General features: G+C 40.8%; 1 protein-coding gene across 3 annotated transcripts in view; it reads left to right on the top strand.

The window, feature by feature from the left end:
• LOC109043210 (tonsoku-like protein) overlaps positions 1-22,442 on the top strand; it is a 123,653-nt gene that overhangs the window by 72,991 nt on the left and 28,220 nt on the right. For all 3 annotated transcript variants that reach the window (XR_011900887.1, XM_072306501.1, XM_072306503.1), the window contains 5 exons: positions 226-358; positions 1,095-1,297; positions 16,381-16,574; positions 17,757-17,999; positions 19,395-19,781. Coding sequence is in view for 2 of the 3 variants with exons in the window: in XM_072306501.1 (XP_072162602.1) it covers positions 226-358; positions 1,095-1,297; positions 16,381-16,574; positions 17,757-17,999; positions 19,395-19,781 (1,160 nt within the window). In the remaining variant the exon portion in view is untranslated. The remainder of the gene's footprint in view (positions 1-225; positions 359-1,094; positions 1,298-16,380; positions 16,575-17,756; positions 18,000-19,394; positions 19,782-22,442) is intronic.

Raw genomic sequence — 22,442 nt, 5'->3', positions numbered from 1 at the left:
ACCTGCCAGAGGTGGTTCTTTTTAGCTATGACCTCAGTCTGTTGTAAGCTGCAATAGAAGTAATGAAAATTTTCCTTGACATATCCCCTGGTATTCTGTCTTTCTTGTTACATTGAAAGGTAAGTTTGGCCAGCTATCCCTACATTTTTTCTTGTTTTGTTCTTTCTCTCCTTCTCCTACCCCTTCTTAAGTTTTACACCTAAAAATTTTTGTCTCATGTTGTAGGGAGAAACTGTTTTGGACTGTCTGCTAGAATGCCGCAAGCGTGTAGTTGTAGAATCAGGCCACGAGTTGGACCCTATTTCTCTTGCACATTTTGAATCAGTTGTTGAGAGACTAAAATTGTGTCTGGAAAAAGGTTAGTTCTCATTGTATCTCTCTTTTCCCCCCTTATCTATGTATTAAAAGTCTGTGGACTCTATAGAAATATGTACGACTTACGGAATTTTTAAAAAGTTTTAGAATGTTTCTTCAATTCTCAGTTAATTCTGAAAATTTAGTTCTAGTATTTGTCATGGATATTCCATTTAATTTTCAATCGTCTTGTAATGTTTTCCAAGGAAATCATTTGAATGTCACATGACGTGAAAAATGTATTTTGGTCTTGTATGAAAAAGCAACCCAAAAAGTCACAATACTGAAGATCATTATTTACACCTGTCTTTTTTTTAAAATATTACATGCTGTCTACAAAGTAATTACCCACAGCTAATTAGTGATCTCTGATCCAAAGTATAAAAGGGACCCATATGAAGTATTTTTAGTTTAATCATTGAATCCAGTGTGATATATGGCGAAGAATACAATTGCCCACTGGTTTTGCACTAAGTCAGCCCTAAGTTTGCGAAAACTTTTAAAGTTGACATTGTAGTGAAGGAACTCAAGGCAGACTCATTTTGATACAACGCTCTTTCGTTAAGTGCATTATTTGCTAATGTTTAAGCTCAAACCATCAAAATACTTTTTATGAGAAGCTTCATTATGTAACCAGAGCAACTGACTCAGTATACTTATTTTAATTTTTTCCATCATGAATGTATTTCAATTTGTATTTTCATTTGTGAATTTGTTTCAATTATATGTTCATCTTTCAGTTGGCGAAAATGTGCAAAAAATCTCAAAGTCGGCGAAAAAAGAGGAAGAAATAACAAAATCCAGGAAGGATGTCTTTCAATTCAGGTCGAAGGAGATGAAGAAAACAGCTGCAGCAACTAATGATGATGAAACAGTAGCTTTTGAGTATCAAGAGACCATGAAGGCGTTACGAAGGCCATTTCCCCAACAGCGAAAAGAACCTGTAATTTGATATCAGTTACTTTTCATTTTTTATTCTATGTGCATCCATGACTGAAAAGCACGAAAATCACAGGCGCGTGTTGTTAAAAAAACGCTAGACTTTTGATTTGTATTCCTCCAAGGTTTTTTAGTACTCAGTCCAAAAATGACCTCCATTTTTTAATTTACCCACCAATTTCATTGAAAAATCGAGATTTTCATCTAAAAACAGGTGGTTTATTGGCTTAAAAATTCCAACTTACTGTCTTACAACCCGTGCATGTGCCGCAGTTAGTTTGTGTAGGTTACTTTAGGATAATCCGATTCGCCAAAAATTACATAATAGGGAGAAATCAAGGTCATTTTTGGATACAGCAGTCGGTACTACAAATGATGGCATGTATTGCATGCATAAAACATTTTCCATCTGTTCCCAATGAGGAGTTCCTTCCAGCAAATGACTTCTTTTGTCTCAATGCAGTAAAATTACAATTTACTGGATTTGCCGGGAACTACCAAAAAAACCCAGTAAGTCAAACAGTCTTTGTCAATGTAAAGGTTAATTTTCTTGGGGCATCAGAGATGAATCTCACTCTTGATTTTTTCCCCCTCATATATCTAACTGGTGTGTATTGCGAAGCAAACTTTAAGAATAGGCACAGTACTCTTCCCTTTCTCAAACGAGGGAAGTAAGAAAATGCTGACCTTACCTGAGTATCCGTATCAGTGGATCGAAATTCTGCTTGGTTACACTTTATCGTGGTGATGAAAAAAATCATGAAGATAACAAGGAAAGAAACATACAGGGGACAGTTCATAAATCTTTGCATTTCTCTTGCCAGTTCTTAAAAATGTTTATGATTTTTAAAAACAAAGAACACTTAGAAGCCTTTGGACACAGCCTTAAGTCTTTGATGAGCACCTTGAGCTTAAGTTTTGTTACCTCCTCAATAAAAGTACAGCGGACACTGTCACCCTTTTGCGTAATGTTCAAGAACAACAACTTCATCAAGAACTCAAGAATATGAATGACTGGTTTTTTCCCTTTCAAAGGTTGTGAATCGCTTCATTCCTTCCGGGCTCTAGATCAGTGGTAAGAAAAGGGACCCAAACTTGACAACAGCGTTTCTTATATATTATGCCCTAATCTTTCATATTGTCTCGTGCATTTTATGTACTAATACTTTCAACATTGTTCTTTAATAATAGTAATAACATAATAATGTACCTTTGTACATAAAAATGTGGATTTTTTTAGAGGGTGCCATCGGTTCAAGCCGTTGATTGATTGCCAGCAGTAAGCAAATTACCAATTTCAAAGAAAGAAAATCATTTGTACCATTGAGTTCTTGATAAAGCATGTTTTTCATAAGCAAAAATCAAAAAGATATCAGTTTACAGAGTAGAAAAAGGGGAGCCTGAGCGCTGCCTGTTGCGTGTAAAAAGCACCCATTTTAAAAAACAAGGCAGTCTTCAGACACAGCTTACGTCAAGCCACATCAAAGCAAAACCTAACTATCTACAATGTTGTAATTTAGCTCAAATACTCTACACATAGCTTCTAGTTTTGCCTTCTATCGGAACTTTGAATGGTACCATTGCATGGTGTCAACAAACCCAAAATCTGATCATGAAGTCAACGATTGTTGACGCCGTGCTCAGGCAGTAAAACGTAAAAATGGGTTCTGAGCATGGTGTCATCGATCCTGTTGTCAAAAAACAGAAAAATATCTTCGTCGCAAGTAAAAAAAAATATCAAGTTTACAGGAGAGGTTTGGGTCACGTTAAATTAGATTAAGTTAGGACAGGTAAGGTTAGACTATATGTAGGTCGGGGAAAGTTTGGTTTGGTGAAGTTGGGTTAGGTCTTGTAAGGTAAACTTGGGTCAGGTTAGAGCAAATAGCACAAGAAAAACAAGGCATGAAATTTAGAAGATGTTATAGCGGGAAGTTTTAAGTTTCCTTGACAGCGTGAACATCTTTCATAGGAGTCAGAATTTTTTATTTTTGGATGATCATAATGTCAACAAAAACATAGAAAAACTGTTTGTTGACACCGTGATCGTTGACATCATGCTACGTAATCCTTCGAACAGTTGCCAAGTAACAGCAAAATTGCCGTTAAAAAGAAAAAATCATGATGTCTCAGAGTCGTCACTTAATCATCACTGCTAAGTCAGTTTTTCCAAGTATGAACACTTATTTTACAGCTCTAATATTTTTATTATTTATCCTTTAACCACTTAATTTTTACATTAAGGTACAAATCAGGTACACCTTATCGTGGGCCTGAACAATAAGCCTTAGCATTAAGGGGTGAGGGAGGGGGAAGAACGCTTAGTGAGGGAAGAGAGGGGTAGTAAGTCTAACATATGTATACATTTTACATTATTTACACGCCACCGAGTGGTAGCGGAGGGGGACTAATAACCCAGGTGGTTGGAGGCGTTGCTCCTATCACTGGTGAGTTACTACATGTACTTGGAAAAAAATATTAACATAAATAAATTAATAAATCAGTAAAAATACTAATACTAATACTACTAATACTGCACTTCATCTGGTTTACACTGCCTCGAACTTACTGAATGAGCTCAACGATAATTATATGATACAAACTATGATAATATGGGATCTATAACTCTATAAAGGTACACTTCGCACTCAAGTCAGCTTTTTTCTGACGATTGCAGCTATGGCAATACTGCTGTTCTCTGGATGCTAGATCTTTTTAGATAGGTATTCCCTTTATGGCGCCTGCCGATGCATTTGATATCACACCGTTTGCTCCTAAAACAACCGGTACTGTCTTGGTGGCTTGCATTTCCACATCTGTTATACTTCTGTTTCAAGGCTTTTGTACCTACAGCGCTTCTCAGCTTCCTTCTGCACCACGTTGGAATCCATGGGAATAGAGACGTCAGTTAAAAGACAGGGTCCATCTCGCTGCTTCACGATTATGTCAGGCCTATTTGCTTTCACCTCTCAGTCGGTTCGTATTTCCATGTTCCATAATATCCTAATGCTCCAGTCTGATGTTTGCATCACTGTCTTTGGTTGGTGGTCATACCATTTCTTCGCCTCGACTGGTACGTTCAGCCTTCTGCAGATTTCAAAGTGCGCGCACACACTTTGTCGTGCCTGGTACTGTATTCTTGCTTCGCCAGTTCGGGGCATCCCGAACCCACGTGGTCAATTGTTTCATCGTAGCGTCCACACATCCTGCACTTTGTTGTGCCGGAGATTTTATAGATTTTGACACTACGATACCGCGTTGCCAGGGCTTGATCTTGAGCTGCTACTATCAGGCTGTCTGCCTCCCCTTCCAGGTGTCCGTTCGTCAGCCATAATACTGACTTGGCTGCATCTATTTCTTCCTTTGCAATTGTTCTGGGATATTGTCCGTGCACAGGCTTCTGCTACCATTTCTCTTCTAAGTTGCGGCTGATCTTTTTCTTAGCCTCCTTAGTCCTCTTTTGTGTTGCAATAGCCGCTGTGTGGACAACATTCAACTCCGCAGAGTAATTGTCGGCCTGTTTTCAAATGGCCCCTTTGGCTGGGGCTTTTCCATCTTTTCCCAACACCATCCTGATGTAAGGATCTTCTGCTTCACTCCCACTGGGGGGGGGGGGGGGGGTGACTCGTCGCAGCCTAGGATACCTATTTTGAGGAACCAGGGCAGGGAGGTTGCCTGAAAGACGCCTGCCTAGAGGTTCCTATCCCTAGATGACCGGGGATGGGGGTAATGAGTCAGTTAAGCTCGGGAGGGATTTGCCTGCAAATAGTCGAATATTACAGTTTTCGGTACGAGAAGAACTTTGCGCACGTTAAAATTTCACGAAAAATTGTCTTCGCGGAGATATAACGCTTCCTTTTTAAGGGTCCTTGAAAACATGTTTGAACCGACTGCCGTGAATCATCGAATCTACGCGTCATAGAACGGGAAGATGGCGGCGCCGAAGCCGACCTGCTTACTACCGCCACGCTGCCGTTGTTGACATCACGATTTCTTGTTTGAGGTTGAGTAAGTTCTGTGTGAAACTTTCATATTCTACATACAACTATATCGCATTCTGATCGAAAAGCTTAGAGAATTAAGATCAATGGATATGAATTTCAGACAAAGTAACCTACATAACGTCCAATTGACCAACAAAATCACACCGCCAACGCGACGCCGCCGTGTATTCTTCCACTACGCATTCTGCCGCCAATTGATCGTGACGTGTACATTCGAAACCTACGAGCGCACGGTTGAAACGCCGTTTTAGACCACCCTAATTTTTGGCACTTTCACATAAACTTTTGCAGTCATCAAAAAAATTAGGAATAAAACTGTAAGCTTCGGTCTCTTACTACTTTCGAATGACACAATAAAAAAAATGACTTGACTGACTCATTATGTTGTGTGGGAACAGCATGGGTGTACTTGCACTGTTCCATTTAGTCAAGGACCTTCCGGAGGATTCTGGCAGTGCGTAACACAGCAGACTTCTGGGCTGATAATAGTGAATGCTTCCCAGGGATTTCGTTCTTCAGTTTAGTCCAGTCTTTGGAAACTGCTCCGGTGGCTCCGATCACAAACGGAATGACTCTGGTTTTGGTCTTCCACATTCTGCTGATTTCGATTTCTAGATCTTTCCATTTAAGTTTTTTCTCAGCTTCCTTTTTTGCAATGTTCGTGTCTGCTGGAATAGAAACGTCAATCAGCAGACATGATTGCCCCTTCCTACGTAGAATAATGTCCGGCCTGTTTGCCTCAACAGCTCTATCGGTTCTAATGGGAAAGTTCCACAGGATCGTTGTCTCTCCATTTCTGGTTGTTGCTGTGTTTTTCGGTTTGTGTTTATACCATTTGTCTCCATCAACTTTGATTCCATATTCTTTGCAGAGGCTGTAGTAAAGTTGGGTGCATACTCTGTCCTGACTCTCGATATAGTCCTTTTGAGCTAGAATTGGGCAACCTGATGTAATGTGCTCAATGGTTTCTTCGAACTGATGGCACATTCTACATTTACAGTTCACAAGTTTCTTGTGGATTTTCCTCTCCTGGTACCTAGTGTGTAAGGCTTGATCTTGTGCCGCTACAATCAGGCTCTCTGTTTCAGCTTTTAGCACCCCTACCTGAGGGGTTACTCTCAATAGAGTCATCTTATTATTTTTTCTCCTTTATTCACTTATTTTTATATTAAGGTACACATCAGGTACACCTCATTACTATTATTATTATTTATTATTTCCTCATTATTATTTTTATTATTATTATTTTCATGTTCACTGCTGTCACCAGCTTTGCTGGGTTGCTTTAAGCCCTCACACAGGTGCAAACAATGCTCCTAGGTATGAGGGCTGTTTGTGGTTTGGGTGGCAGGGCGGTGGTCATTTCACTCACGGACTCAACGGACTAGGATACCTATTTTAGGAACCGAGGCAGGGTAGGTGTCTGGAGGACGCCTGCCTAAAGGTTTCTTTCCTGAGGTGGTAGGCGGTAGGGGTGTTTTTGGTGTGTGGGAACGTTCTAGGTGTATTCGCGCTGCTCCACCTAGCTTAAGACCTTCCGGAGGATTCTGGCAGTGCCTAACACAGCAGACTTCTGGGCCAATACTAGCGAATGTTTCCCAGGGATTTCGTTCTTCAGTTTAGTCCAGTCTTTAGAGACTGCTCCGGTAGCTCCTATCACAAAGGGTATGACTCGGGTTTTGGTCTTCCACATCCTGCTGATTTCGATCTCTAGGTCTTTATACTTTAGTTTCTTCTCAGCTTCCTCTTTTGTGATGTTCCTGTCTGCTGGGATAGAGACGTCAATCAGCAGACACGTTTGGCCTTTCCTACGTAGGATGATGTCCGGTCTGTTTGCCTCAACAGTTCTATCGGTTCTGATAGGGAAGTTCCACAGGATCGTTGTCTCTCCATCTCTGGTTGTTGCAGTGTTTTTCGGTTTGTGTTCATACCATTTATCTGCGTCGACTTCGATTCCATATTCTTTGCAGAGGCTGTAGTGAAGTTGGGTGCATACTCTGTCGTGTCTCTCGATATAGTCCTTTTGGGCTAGAATTGGGTACCCTAATGTTATGTGCTCAATGGTTTCTTCGAACTGGTGGCAGATTCTGCATTTGCTATTCACATGTTTCTTGTGGATTTTCCTCTCCCGGTACCTTGTGTTCAAGGCTTGATCCTGTGCCGCTACAATTAGGCTCTCTGTTTCTGCTTTTAGTACACCTTTACTGAGCCAGATGGTAGAGAGATTACTCTCGATAGAGTCATTTTCTAGCATCAGTGGATACTGTCCGTGCATGATCTTTCCTTTCCATTTGGTTCTGATGCTTTCTGAGATTTTCTTTTTCATTTTTTGCTTCCTGCTGTTTATGGGGGCCACTTCAAAGTTTTCTCCGAGCTCGGCTTCAAATTTGTTTGCTTCTTTCGCAATGTGGTCTTTGTCTAGAGCAAGGTTGACGGCATATACGGCTTTGAGAAAAGGGTCTTCGTTTTTTTTTTTCCTGGAGGTAGTACTTCGCATTGATGATGGAAGATTTGTATGTTGATTCTATTTGCCTAAGTCCTCGTCCTCCTAGTTTTCTGCTCACGTATAGCCTGTCAACGTCTGCGGATGGGTGGTGCATTTTATGCATTGTCAGACATTTTCTTGTTTTTATGTCTGGCGCTTTTATTTCTTTAATTTTCCAATTCAGAATTGCAAATCCGTACTGTAGAACGGGTACGGCTAGCGCTCCGATTGCAGTTATCTTGTTTTTTGCCGTTAGCTCTGTCTTTAGTACTGCTCTTACTCGTCGTATGTATTCTCTCTTTACCTTTTCTTTTATTGTCTTATGTTGGATACCTATACTTTCTTCCATTCCGAGGTATTTGTATGTTTCACCTGGGTCTAACTGTCGGATGCTGGTGTCGACGTCTATATCCATGTTTTCTCCGTGGATGTATTTACCTTTCTTGAAGGTTACCTTGGCACACTTATCTAGGCCAAATTTCATACCTATGTCGTCACTGAATTCTTTCACCGTCTCGAGTTGATTTTGCAGTTTCTCGTCGCTGCTGCTGAACAGTTTCAGATCATCCATATACAGGAGGTGCGTCAGTTGTTTATGGCCTGCCTTGATGTTATATCCATTGTTCATGTTGTTTAGTCGTATAGAGAGGGGTATTAATCCAACGCAGAACAGAAGGGGGGAGAACGCGTCCCCTTGGTAGATTCCTCGTCTTATTTTAATTTTAGAGGTGATAATTGTATCTGTTTTTCCTCTTAGTTGGATGCATGTTGACCAGTGCTCCATCATGTTCTTACAGGCGTTTACTATATTCGGGTGCACTCCCATGAGTTCCAGTGCACGGATGATCCAGCTGTGAGGCATGCTGTCGAAGGCTTTTTGGTAGTCCAGCCATGCGATCGATAGGTTCTTCTTGTTCTTCCTGCAGTCCTCAATGATGGTTTTGGATATTAAGAGTTGGTCAAGGCACCCTTTAGCTCCTTTGCGGCACCCTTTCTGCTCTATAGGGAGTAGTTTGGCACTTTCTAGGTATTTGTACGTTTTTCCGGCCAAGAGTGCCGTGAAGATCTTATACGCTATGTTGAGGCAGGTTATGGGCCTATAGTTTGTGGGATTTGCCGTTTCTCTATTCTTTGCTATCAGATATGTAGTCCCTTTGGCCAGCCATGGTGGGAATTCTTTCCCGTTCAGTAATTTATTGTACTCGGCTGTTAGGTACTTATGGATGCTAGGGATTTTTTTGAACCAGAAGCTTTGTATCTTATCTGGGCCGGGTGCTTTCCAGTTTGCAAGGTTTTTTATGGTAGTTATCAGTTCATCATCACCGAGATCTGTCCATTCCATTTTGTTGTTCGTGACCTCTGAGTCTTTGATCCACCCAGCCTCCGAGTTGTGCTGAGTAGGGACTTCGTAGATTCCTTTCCAGAACTCTTCCACCTTTTCTTTCTCTGGGGTTTCACCGATGTCGGAGGAGTCACCTTTGATGTTCCTGTAGAAGCTTTTGCAGTTGGTTTCGAAGCTTCTGTTGTGAGAGAATTGATTTGATCTTTTCTGGTATCTTCTTATTCTTTGGCTAAAGACAGCAATACGTTGCCTCAGTTGCTCCATTACATTGTCTATACTGCTTTCTTCTCCTTCCGCGGTGTATTTATCCAGGATTGACTGGACTTTGTGGGTTGTCTGTTGTCCTTTTTCCTAGCTCGTTATTTTGAAGTTAGCTAGTACTGAAAGGTTCCTCCTCAGATCTTGGATTCTGAACTCAATTCTTTTTTGCCATAAGGGCTTACTTTCTTTCTTGTTCATTTTAGTTCCTTTTGGGCCGTTCGACTCGTCACTGATTGTGAGGGCTGCAGCGTAGAGCAAGCAGTTGATTTTCCACAGGTCGAGATTTTCTTCGCTCTCAAGCATATTTTGTACTTCATTGTTAGTTCGCATGATGATTTCTTGGTCTTTTTTCGCCCCCTTTATTTTCCTTATCGGCTCTCTTTCTTCCAGATTCATCTCGAGAACTTCTTGATACACGCTTCTTAGCTTTGATGTAGAGGTCGTTGTTTCTAGTGTGCTCGCCGTGTTCTGCTCTTGGGGAGTTGTTTCGTGTTCTGGTTCTGGAGATGGTATTCTTAGCTGCTTACTTCTTCTGGGAGTTTCGTTGGTTTGAGGTATGTTTGGCGTTGACTCTGATTCCCTGGTGTCAGTTGGATCATTCCGTCTCGACGGGCGGTTCTCGTCGTTTGTGGCATCACCTGGTGAGCTTTCAGTTGTGTGTTGGTCAGTGGATGCTTCTATGGTGGAGTGAACATCGTCTTTAATTTCTTGAAGCTGTTGTTCGGTTAGTTTTTTCTTGTTCTCGATGTATCTTCGTTGCGTGGCTAGCTTATTAGCGTTGAGATGCAGGCGGGCATTAGGGTTTCGTTGCCTCCATAGCTCGTAGGTGGCCTTTATGTTGTGGATGCCCGTGTTTTCCTTAACAAACCAATGGCACCATATGACTTCTTTGTATTCCTTTTCGGTCCATTGTACTCTCTGGGTGTGGTTGGCTGCATTATTCATTGTGGTAGGGGAGTTTTGGTTGTTATTGGTATTTTGGGTTTTTCTGGTGACACCCGGTTCACATTGTGTTGCTAGGTTTGCGGCTACATCAGCTTTGATTTCTTCAATTTGTGCCTCACTTAGTTTTTGGTTTTTCGCAATGAATCGTCTTTGTGTGGCGAGCTTGTTTGCATCGATATGCGGGCGGGTGTTCGGAATCCTTTTTCTCCAGAGGTCATAGTTGGCGTTTATATTGCAGCTTTGAGTGCTCTCTTTGATGTACCAGTAGCACCATATTATTTCTTTATACTCTTCTGTGGTCCACTTCACTCGCTCTGTTGCTTGCCTACGCTGTGCGTTTGTGTTCTTACCGGCCGGGCTAGTTGGTGGTGGGCTTTGGGCCTGTGGTGTTTGATTCAGCTGATTCTGCTGTTTCTGCGTTCTTTTCGGTGTTGTCCCAGAGACCTGAGTCAATTCTTCTGCATTACCATCGGTTCGGTCGGTTTTTCCTTTATTATTATTATTATTATTATTATATTTCAGAAGTACTTTTCTCACAAAAATACGTTTGTGGAAAGAAACTCATTGAAAAGCGGACCGTAGCCAGGTCTTTTAAAGCTAGAGCCTTTTAAAATTGCTAAAATTTGATTTAAAACTGCTTAGATTTGACTTAAAATTGGTAAAATTTGACTTAAAGTTACTAAAATTTGAATGTTAAAATCGTATAAAGGTGTTAAAATCGAAAAAAGTTGTTAAAAACGTAAAATTAAAAATTTAAAAAGATTGTTAAAATAAAAGAGCATAAACCATAGGTTAGCAGTCGGTCACATAATTAAAAAGAAAAATACAGTCACTGCCCTGAGTTTAGGAAAGATCTAGTGATATTACAGGTGTGCAGGATAACAGCTTTCTGGCTTTGGGTGTGAACGTTTTCACCTAAGTGGAGCTGCTTCAGATGTCTCAGGAAAGAATGAGGAGTAATCCCCGTGACGGATATTATAAATGGTACAATAATTACTTCTTTAAGCTTCCACAGTCGCTGTATTTCAGATGCTAAGGGCAGATACTTTTCGATCTTATCTCTATACTTAGCATCTACAATAGTTGCATTTTTATTATTATTATTATTATTATTATTATTATTTATATGCGAAGTTATCTCCAGCTTTACTGGGTAGTTGGGCTCTCTTCACGTGAGCAAACAATGCTCATTGGTAATGAGAGTAAAGTGGGTTGAGGCCGGTGTTAACTTGGCTATGAATGGCCAATTTACAGCCGACGATAAGGTTTGCAGTAACCGGGGTGAGAACTGTGTCTTAAGACGCCCACCCAGAGGTTGCTTCTCGTCGATGATGGTGGGGTAGGGGTTTTATTATTATTATTATTATTATTATTTTTCATATTCACTGCTGTCACCAGCTTTGCTGGGTTGCTTTAAGCCCTCACACAGGGGCAAACAATGCTCCTAGGTATGAGGGCTGTTTGTGGTTTGGGTGGCCGGGTGGTGGTTATTTCACTCCCCCTTGGGGGGTGGCTCGTCACGGACTAGGATACCTGTTTTAGGAACCGAGGCAGGGTAGGTGTCTGGAGGACGCCTGCCTAAAGGTTTCTTTCCTGAGGTGGTAGGCGGTAGGGGTGTTTTCGGTGTGTGGGAACGTTCTAGGTGTATTCGCGCTGCTCCACCTAGCTTAAGACCTTCCGGAGGATTCTGGCAGTGCCTAACACAGCAGACTTCTGGGCCAATACTAGCGAATGTTTCCCAGGGATTTCGTTCTTCAGTTTAGTCCAGTCTTTGGAGACTGCTCCTGTAGCTCCTATCACAAAGGGTATGACTCGGGTTTTGGTCTTCCACATCCTGCTGATTTCGATCTCTAGGTCTTTGTACTTTAGTTTCTTCTCAGCTTCCTTTTTTGTGATGTTCCTGTCTGCTGGAATAGAGACGTCAATCAGCAGACACGTTTGGCCTTTCCTACGTAGGATGATGTCCGGTCTGTTTGCCTCAACAGTTCTATCGGTTCTGATAGGGAAGTTCCACAGGATCGTTGTCTCTCCATCTCTGGTTGTTGCAGTGTTTTTCGGTTTGTGTTCATACCATTTATCTGCGTCGACTTCGATTCCATATTCTTTGCAGAGGCTGTAGTGAAGTTGGGTGCATACTCTGTCGTGTCTCTCGATATAGTCCTTTTGGGCTAGAATTGGGCAACCTGATGTTATGTGCTCAATGGTTTCTTCGAACTGGTGACAGATTCTGCATTTGCTATTCACATGTTTCTTGTGGATTTTCCTCTCTCGGTACCTTGTGTTTAAGGCTTGATCCTGTGCCGCTACAATTAGGCTCTCTGTTTCTGCTTTTAGTACACCTTTACTGAGCCAGATGGTAGAGAGATTACTCTCGATAGAGTCATTTTCTAGCATCAGTGGATACTGCCCGTGCATGATCTTTCCTTTCCATTTGGTTCTGATGCTTTCTGAGATTTTCTTTTTGATTTTTTGCTTCCTGCTGTTTATGGGGGCCACTTCAAAGTTTTCTCCGAGCTCGGCTTCAAACTTGTTTGCTTCTTTCGCAATGTGGTCTTTGTCTAGAGCAAGGTTGACGGCATATACGGCTTTGAGAAAAGGGTCTTCGTTTTTTTTTTCCTGGAGGTAGTACTTCGCATTGATGATGGAAGATTTGTATGTTGATTCAATTTGCCGAAGTCCTCGTCCTCCTAGTTTTCTGCTCACGTATAGCCTGTCAACGTCTGCGGATGGGTGGTGCATTTTATGCATTGTCAGACATTTTCTTGTTTTTATGTCTAGCGCTTTTATTTCTTTTATTTTCCAATTCAGAATTGCAAATCCGTACTGTAGAACGGGTACTGCTAGCGCTCCGATTGCAGTTATCTTGTTTTTTGCCGTTAGCTCTGTCTTTAGTACTGCTCTTACTCGTCGTATGTATTCTCTCTTTACCTTTTCTTTTATTGTCTTATGTTGGATTCCTATACTTTCTTCCATTCCGAGGTATTTGTATGTTTCACCTGGGTCTAACTGTCGGATGCTGGTGTCGACGTCTATATCCATGTTTTCTCCGTGGATGTATTTACCTTTCTTGAAGGTTACCTTGGCACACTTATCTAGGCCAAATTTCATACCTATGTCGTCACTGAATTCTTTCACCGTCTCGAGTTGATTTTACAGTTTCTCGTCGCTGCTGCTGAACAGTTTCAGATCATCCATATACAGGAGGTGCGTCAGTTGTTTATGGCCTGCCTTGATGTTATATCCATTGTTCATGTTGTTTAGTCGTGTAGAGAGGGGTATTAATCCAACGCAGAACAGAAGGGGGGAGAACGCGTCCCCTTGGTAGATTCCTCGTCTTATTTTAATTTCAGAGGTGATAATTGTATCTGTTTTTCCTCTTAGTTGGATGCATGTTGACCAGTGCTCCATCATGTTCTTACAGGCGTTTACTATATTCGGGTGCACTCCCATGAGTTCCAGTGCACGGATGATCCAGCTGTGAGGCATGCTGTCGAAGGCTTTTTGGTAGTCCAGCCATGCGATCGATAGGTTCTTCTTGTTCTTCCTGCAGTCCTCAATGATGGTTTTGGATATTAAGAGTTGGTCAAGGCACCCTTTAGCTCCTTTGCGGCACCCTTTCTGCTCTATAGGGAGTAGTTTGGCACTTTCTAGGTATTTGTACGTTTTTCCGGCCAAGAGTGCCGTGAAGATCTTATACGCTATGTTGAGGCAGGTTATGGGCCTATAGTTTGTGGGATTTGCCGTTTCTCTATTCTTTGCTATCAGATATGTAGTCCCTTTGGCCAGCCATGGTGGGAATTCTTTCCCGTTCAGTAATTTATTGTACTCGGCTGTTAGGTACTTATGGATGCTAGGGATTTTTTTGAACCAGAAGCTTTGTATCTTATCTGGGCCGGGTGCTTTCCAGTTTGCAAGGTTTTTTATGGTAGTTATCAGTTCATCATCACCGAGATCTGTCCATTCCATTTTGTTGTTCGTGACCTCTGAGTCTTTGATCCACCCAGCCTCCGAGTTGTGCTGAGTAGGGACTTCGTAGATTCCTTTCCAGAACTCTTCTACCTTTTCTTTCTCTGGGGTTTCACCGATGTCGGAGGAGTCACCTTTGATGTTCCTGTAGAAGCTTTTGCAGTTGGTTTCGAAGCTTCTGTTGTGAGAGAATTGATTTGATCTTTTCTGGTATCTTCTTATTCTTTGGCTAAAGACAGCAATACGTTGCCTCAGTTGCTCCATTACATTGTCTATACTGCTTTCTTCTCCTTCCGCGGTGTATTTATCCAGGATTGACTGGACTTTGTGGGTTGTCTGTTGTCCTTTTTCCTTGCTCGTTATTTTGAAGTTAGCTAGTACTGAAAGGTTCCTCCTCAGATCTTGGATTCTGAACTCAATTCTTTTTTGCCATAGGGGCTTACTTTCTTTCTTGTTCATTTTAGTTCCTTTTGGGCCGTTCGACTCGTCACTGATTGTGAGGGCTGCAGCGTAGAGCAAGCAGTTGATTTTCCACAGGTCGAGATTTTCTTCGCTCTCAAGCATATTTTGTACTTCATTGTTAGTTCGCATGATGATTTCTTGGTCTTTTTTCGCCCCCTTTATTTTCCTAATCGGCTCTCTTTCTTCCAGATTCATCTCGAGAACTTCTTGATACACGCTTCTTAGCTTTGATGTAGAGGTCGTTGTTTCTAGTGTGCTCGCCGTGTTCTGCTCTTGGGGAGTTGTTTCGTGTTCTGGTTCTGGAGATGGTATTCTTAGCTGCTTACTTCTTCTGGGGGTTTCGTTGGTTTGAGGTGTGTTTGGCGTTGACTCTGATTCCCTGGTGTCAGTTGGATCATTCCGTCTCGACGGGCGGTTCTCGTCGTTTGTGGCATTACCTGGTGAGCTTTCAGTTGTGTGTTGGTCAGTGGATGCTTCTATGGTGGAGTGAACATCGTCTTTAATTTCTTGAAGCTGTTGTTCGGTTAGTTTTTTCTTGTTCTCGATGTATCTTCGTTGCGTGGCTAGCTTATTAGCGTTGAGATGCAGGCGGGCATTAGGGTTTCGTTGCCTCCATAGCTCGTAGGTGGCCTTTATGTTGTGGATGCCCGTGTTTTCCTTAACAAACCAATGGCACCATATGACTTCTTTGTATTCCTCTTCGGTCCATTGTACTCTCTGGGTGTGGTTGGCTGCATTATTCATTCTGGTAGGGGAGTTTTGGTTGTTATTGGTATTTTGGGTTTTTCTGGTGACACCCGGTTCACATTGTGTTGCTAGGTTTGCGGCTACATCAGCTTTGATTTCTTCAATTTGTGCCTCACTTAGTTTTTGGTTTTTCGCAATGAATCGTCTTTGTGTGGCGAGCTTGTTTGCATCGATATGCGGGCGGGTGTTCGGATTCCTTTTTCTCCAGAGGTCATAGTTGGCGTTTATATTGCAGCTTTGAGTGCTCTCTTTGATGTACCAGTAGCACCATATTATTTCTTTATACTCTTCTGTGGTCCACTTCACTCGCTCTGTTGCTTGCCTGCGCTGTGCGTTTGTGTTCTTACCGGCCGGGCTAGTTGGTGGTGGGCTTTGGGCCTGTGGTGTTTGATTCAGCTGATTCTGCTGTTTCTGCGTTCTTTTCGGTGTTGTCCCAGAGACCTGAGTCAATTCTTCTGCATTATCATCGGTTCGGTCGGTTTTTCCTTTGTAGTTTTGGGTTTTTCTTGCTTTAGAGTTGCGCGTTTCCATATTTGTTCCCACGAGTAAGATGAGGATTTAAGAGGGTCCACCCGCAACCTCTTTCCGGGTAAGGCTATATTAACTCTGGGAGGGCGCCTGGTATCCCAGGGCTCCGTAGGTCGACACCAACATAAGCGCCCTGGTGCCAAGGGACCCGATGGGCACGGTTCGCATAACACCCCGGGTTGGGCTTTTCATTAAGTACTCCTTGGCACATAGAGTGTGCGTCCAGAGTAACTCGGGAAAGGAGGTGCGTCAATACCCCAGACCATAGGCAGTCCTCCCTGCAGATTTATTATTATTATTATTATTATTATTATTATTATTATTATTATTTTATTTTTTATTTTTTAAAGATTGAGAATTTTAAGTCAGATGCTGCTGCAGCATTCCTAGGTACTGAAGAAGTTGGGAATGACTGGTTAGAAGATGATATGGTGGATGTTTTGCAGCCACCTAAAAAACGAAGTAATGATCTTATCGGAAACTACAGTTACCAAAAATCCTCTTCAATTAGAAATCAAAAGAACGTGGATATTGATTCCAGAAGGTACTTATTGATTGTTTTTGACATATTTTATTCACCAAATGTAAAAACATTTGAAAGAAATATAGATCTTATTTTCAAAATCATTGAAAAACAGTGTGAACGTTTGATCTGTTCTTTGTCTATAACAGAAGATTTCATGAAGTAACATTGTTAAAGCAAGATCATTTGCTTGAATTGTTATTTTTTGTGCCATTTTAAAAATATTTCTTTTTTTGGAATGATGAATCGAACAACGATGTTTTGTTTTTGAAGTTGTTTATCAACAATGTTTTGTCGTCAGTTGAATGATGGATTTTTGATAATGTTTCAGGGATGAGAAAGTGTCATTTGAGAATTTCAAATGATGGAAGTTTTTGTTGAAGGCAAAGGCTGCCATATAGTATTCTAGTTAAAACGATTGATTCAGTTTCATTTGTTTAGCCTGCTCCTCTCAGATTCGACCCAGTGGGATAACAGTATTTCTTATTCTCAGCATGGATGCATAATACATTAAATGCTCCTGGGTGTAAATGCCGAGGAAGATTATCTTGCTCGAAGAATGCAGTTATGACTACGTGGTTGCAAGATTTTAAAAATTATGTAACTTCTTCTTAGTCACTATTATGTGATTTGTAATCTGCAGATGATCCGATTCACTAATTTACTGAAGCGTTCCTCTAAAAATCAGTTGCTACTCTGAAATCAATAAAGCTATTAAAGTTTCATTCTGTGTACAGCATAAAGTATTTTGTTTTTAGACACACCTGACCTGTGCATTGCTCAAACACAAAAATAATTTTTGCCAATGCTGTAAGTTTAATAGGACAACAGTCCACTGATACGACCTCCTACTGGTTTATCAGACGGCCGTGGAGCCTTACGGAAATGTGATAAGTATCATGAGATAAGTTAGGGAGCACGGTCCAACTTCAGGGTGTACAACGGCAGTTGCCAGGTGCCTTGGCCTCTGGAGAACGCGTCAGCCCAGCACTTACTTACTCAACTTACCTGCTTACTTACTTACTAACTTACTTACTTACCCACTCACTCACTGACTTACTAACCTAATTAATTACTTACTTACTTACTTACTTACTTGAAAGGACAGGAAAAATCATATTCCTTTGCACTGAAAAGAGCATGTAAATTATAAGAAAAAACTAATTTAACCTTCATTAACAAGTCTTTGCTACAATTTTGTAGGTCTATTGACTACAGACATCCAAAAAAGCGCAAAAGAAGTATGAGTTGTAGCTCCACTGATAGCATCACAAATGGTCACTGTCACAGCACTGAAAGAGGTGACGCGTTTTTGTCCTCAAAAAGTCCTGTTGCGAATTCATCAAACAGATTTGGGGAAAGACCATTCTTGATTGAGGATAACAGTCCTGATTTCCATCTCTCAGACTCGGAGTCTCCTCCTGGAAGCCCTGAACTTATTTCTCGGTATTCTTTTATTTTATTTCACTTTTTTACTTTGCCTTGTTTTTTGGATTCACCTCCGTGATCAGGATCAGAGCTTGCATTAACCCATTGGCATCAGATGACGAGTACACTTGTCATGTCGTGTGAGGGACGGATGGGAAATGACAAGTCATTTTGTCATCATCACAGGACAACTCCTTTCATAACATTTTTCAAGAATATCAATAGGTAATGCCATAACTACTGTCCTGGAGACTATTGGAGGATTTCCTAAACCAACTCTGTCAGAACTTTGAGCACTGTGGCGTGGCAGACTGAGCCGACAAGCACGCTTCGGAAATCTAAATTGGCTTGATTTTCACATTGTTGTATCTCCCTTGATTTTTGAGCAAATCTATTATATGTAGCATCGTTTTCGTTTAGATTACGTCAGTTTTCATACATCAACAATACCAATGTTTTTATTATTTTTTTTTTTAATTTTTTTTTTTTTTTTTTTAATGTGAAGCCTCTATTTTGAAGGAAAAAAAAACCCCTACAAATTATTCAGGTCATTTTTTCCTGAAGGCAGCAAATGCTCGCCAGATAGGTGTAAGAAAACTTTAGATTCAGATTCAATGACCTAAAGAAAATGAAGTAAGTAAAGAAAAAGCAGCTGTGTACCTGAAATTTCAGCTAACTTTACGCCTGGACCCAGACTGCTACATAATGCAACCTAGGATGGATGTGAGGAGCAAGTTAAAACTGTAAAATTTTGAAAGAAACTACATACTTAAAATATAATTCATGGAATTTTTGGGTTCTTTTATCTGCTAAATGGCATCTGGCCAGAAAAAATTTATTGGGTAAGAGAAATAACAATAGTTTCTGACATAGGACACGGTATATTTTGACGGAAAACAGTGCAAAAAAATCCATAAAAATCGCAAAAATGAGAAAATAACCCAAAGATTAATTTTATCAGATTTTTTTCTCCCAACTTCCACAAAGGAATATGGCATAAAAGAATGTAGAAGAATTTTTTGAAGGTTGAATTATGCTTTTATGTATCCTTTGAAGGAATATCTATAATTAGGATAACTTCCATGGAAAGCTATGTAGAAGTTGTTCGAATGAAAGAGATTAAACTTCACTGAAATTTCCCCAATGTTAATCGAAGTTCTGGGTGCTGGTAGCACAAAAATATTAGATCTCTCCTTTTATTCCCGCCTTTTACTGAACTATTTTCTTGAAGTTTTTACCAAACTAAGTTCCATTTGAAGACTTTTTCTTTGTTTTATGTGTGTTTTTGAGGATTTGTGCCAAGCCTGCTTTCTATAACTCAAAAGCAGTTGGAATATTTCAGCATCAACAACATCCCAAATTATCCAGCTGCATCTTTCCATAATTTACGTACGTATAAACTTAAATTTTCAGATCCTGCAACAAAATTTTACAGCAAGAAACTTTGACTGCATTGAACTCTCCTGAAGTGAATACCAACCTTGATAACATGAAAAGTGCCGGTTTAGTTTGCACTGGTCCTGAGAAAGATTCCTGTTTCAATCCACTTCAGCATCAATGCATGATATTTGAAGGCTCAAGTGCAGAACAACAACTCAGGCACCGACCTGAGTCATCAGTATATGAACCACAGCGTGAGCTTGCTCTAGAGAAGGAATCATCAGCGAAACAGCTCATTAAAGTTCGAATTAAAGAAGAATTATTTGAGATTACAGTACCTCACGAGATTGGAGTAGAAAAAAAGGAGCACTTGTTGACAGTATCATGGTTGCTGCAAGAACTCAGAAGCATTTTTATCTGGTAAAATTATGAAAATTTCCTACCTCCTCTCTTTTCACACTTTTTTGATGTCTTCTATCCAACTCAACTTTTGCCTGCTCTTCTCAATGATACGCTGTCAACCCATCCTCCTTGGTAACCACTCAGATCTCCTGTTAGATTGAATATAGCAGCCACCTTTGTAAATTCAAAATGCAAAATTAAAATGTTTTCACCATAATCAGTCCACACTGTTTCACAGGGTTGTTAAAAATCGTTGATCACTCGTAGTGAGCTCGACTGCCTACCTACCTACCTATTAGTGGAGATTGAAAGGACTTAGTCCAACTTGGTGGGGGCATGACCGTGCTCCGAACATTCGGGCTCTGCAGCGTCTACCACAGTCTTCGATAAGACCGGTGCTAAGATGCTTCGGTGCCGACAATAAGGTGCTTTCAAATAAGCGTCTAATTTAGTGTCCCCAGTTGTTTTAATCGCTATAATATGTCAATAATGGTCAAATCACATTTTTTTCTCATTTACCATACTGTCGTCATACTGTCGACACATTTGTCGACTAACATACACTATCCTCTACATTATTCAGACTAAAGTAAAAATTTTGCAGAATAATCTGTGTGCAAATTACCCTAATTTATTTCAAATTTGCTTGTCCCCCATACATGGTTCTGGACTTAAAACAGATATTGCAACGCAATTAGAGTGATTACTTGAGAAAACTTCATTTAAAATGAAAGGTAACACCTTCGAACCGGAGAAAAAAAATAGGCCATCCTTACTCTATCAATAACTTTTTCACGTGCAAAAATCATTGTCCCCAGCAACAGTCGGCAACAGACAGGAGAGAAATGGCAACGATGTATTGAGCTCTGAATAATTGCTGTTATGTTGAAATTTTTCTAAAAGGACTTTTTTCTGTTTCTAGTGACTAGCTCACATGTCTTAGATGGCAAAATAGTGAAGTTCTGAAATTTTTGTGCAAAATAAACGCCATTTAGGATGCCAATTAAAATGCGATATACGGTACGTCAAACATACACACACCCACTAATATCAGCTCGTAAAATACTTTCTAAGTGTGACTTGTAGAATACCTTTTCTTATTCTGGTACACAAAGACGTACTACTACAAAGTCCGTGAAAAAATTTCCAATATTGTCTTTATTGTTAGAGAAAGGCTTCAAAAAAAGTTTATTTCCACTCTGTCCCGTTCTATTCTGTCCCACCTGGTGGGACAGAGAGGAAATCCGATTCTTTCTTTACTGTTACAACTGAGACTTGCTTGTCTAAGCCCTGTAAGTGCTCTATTCAACCGATTTAAGTGGGTGTCCCACGGTACTTTTTAAAGGGAAACTCGAAGTTCCAAAATTCGAAAATCCAAGACGGTGGACGTGCCCTAAAATGCTATTTCGGCACCTAATCAATCGTTTCAAGTGAAACTTGGTGTCCACGTAAATTTTTCAATCGGAAACTCGACTTTTCAGTCAACTTTCTCAAATTCGAAAATCTGAGATGGTGGGCATGGCTTGAAACGCTATCTCGGTGACTAATCAATCGACTTAAATAAAATTGGTCAGGAAAATCTTGGTATTAGGAAAAAAAAGGAAATCTTAAGAAGGGTACAATACATGGTTTCCTGTGTATTTTTGGCTGCCAATTTGAAAAATTCCTCGTTTTTTTCCATCAAGTTAAAAATGAAATTTTGGGGTAAGTCGGACCTTTAAGTAGACTTTTATTTGAAAGCACCCACCCACCGTCGGCTGTCAGACGGCTGATGAGCCTTGCGGGAATATGGAATGTGTCAATAGTATGAAGTTAAGGAGTGCAGTCTAACTTCAGGGTGCAGGACGCCAGGGTTCCTGTCAGTTGCTTTGGCCCTTTGAGGGCGCTTCGCCGGTCAGCCCGCCCTTTACTTAGGTACTTACCTACTCACTTACTTACTTTTCACCATTTTTACAACCCATCTTACATTGAGAACCCTAAAAAATAAATCAGGAATTTTAAAATTCAGGGTGAAAACTCAGCTGCACATGCCTGAACTTTTTACTTCGACTTTTTCTTATATATCAGGGGCCTGGAAGACAAGGTCCATAAATGCAGTATTAGAGATTCGAGACCAGAGATCAGAGCCCAGCCACCTCAGCTGTGTTCCATAGCTTGTCATGCTTGTATTTCACCAGAGGGGCGATTATTGAAATGACATCGACTGTATGTTGCCGCTTTGTCGTGTCGCGCCATCGACTGAGTGGCTCTTAGTCGATGGCGCGACACGACAAAGCGGCGACGTACAGTCGATATCATTTCAATAATCGCCCCGCAGGTGAGATACAAGAAAACGACTGGACCTCTCTGAAAGCACATAAAAAAAGGAAGGAAAGGCGAAGGGGAAACAGAAATCCGGACCATTTCGTGTTTTTTCGTGTTGAAAAAGGAAGAATCGAAATAAAAATAAAATCATGTGCCCAGAAGCATGCCTTTGATCAAAATCGATTTTGGGTGTTTTTTGGTAGTTGAAGGTAAGGTTTATCAGAATACCTAGCGACTCTGTCTGGAAGTTATTTGACGCGGAGAAAACAGCGAATGAGATAAGTGCATTTTTCGTTTAGAAGGGACGTGGGATAAGTGCGACATTCCGTCACTTTAAGCCCAACTGCTGGCTTCAATTTGGCTCAACCGAGCTGA

This window comes from Bemisia tabaci, chromosome 1 (genome assembly GCF_918797505.1).
Source record: "Bemisia tabaci chromosome 1, PGI_BMITA_v3".
NCBI classification, from domain to species: Eukaryota; Metazoa; Arthropoda; class Insecta; order Hemiptera; family Aleyrodidae; genus Bemisia; species Bemisia tabaci.
The sequence above is the reverse complement of the archived record's forward strand: the minus strand, read 5'-3'. Positions and strand labels throughout refer to the sequence as shown.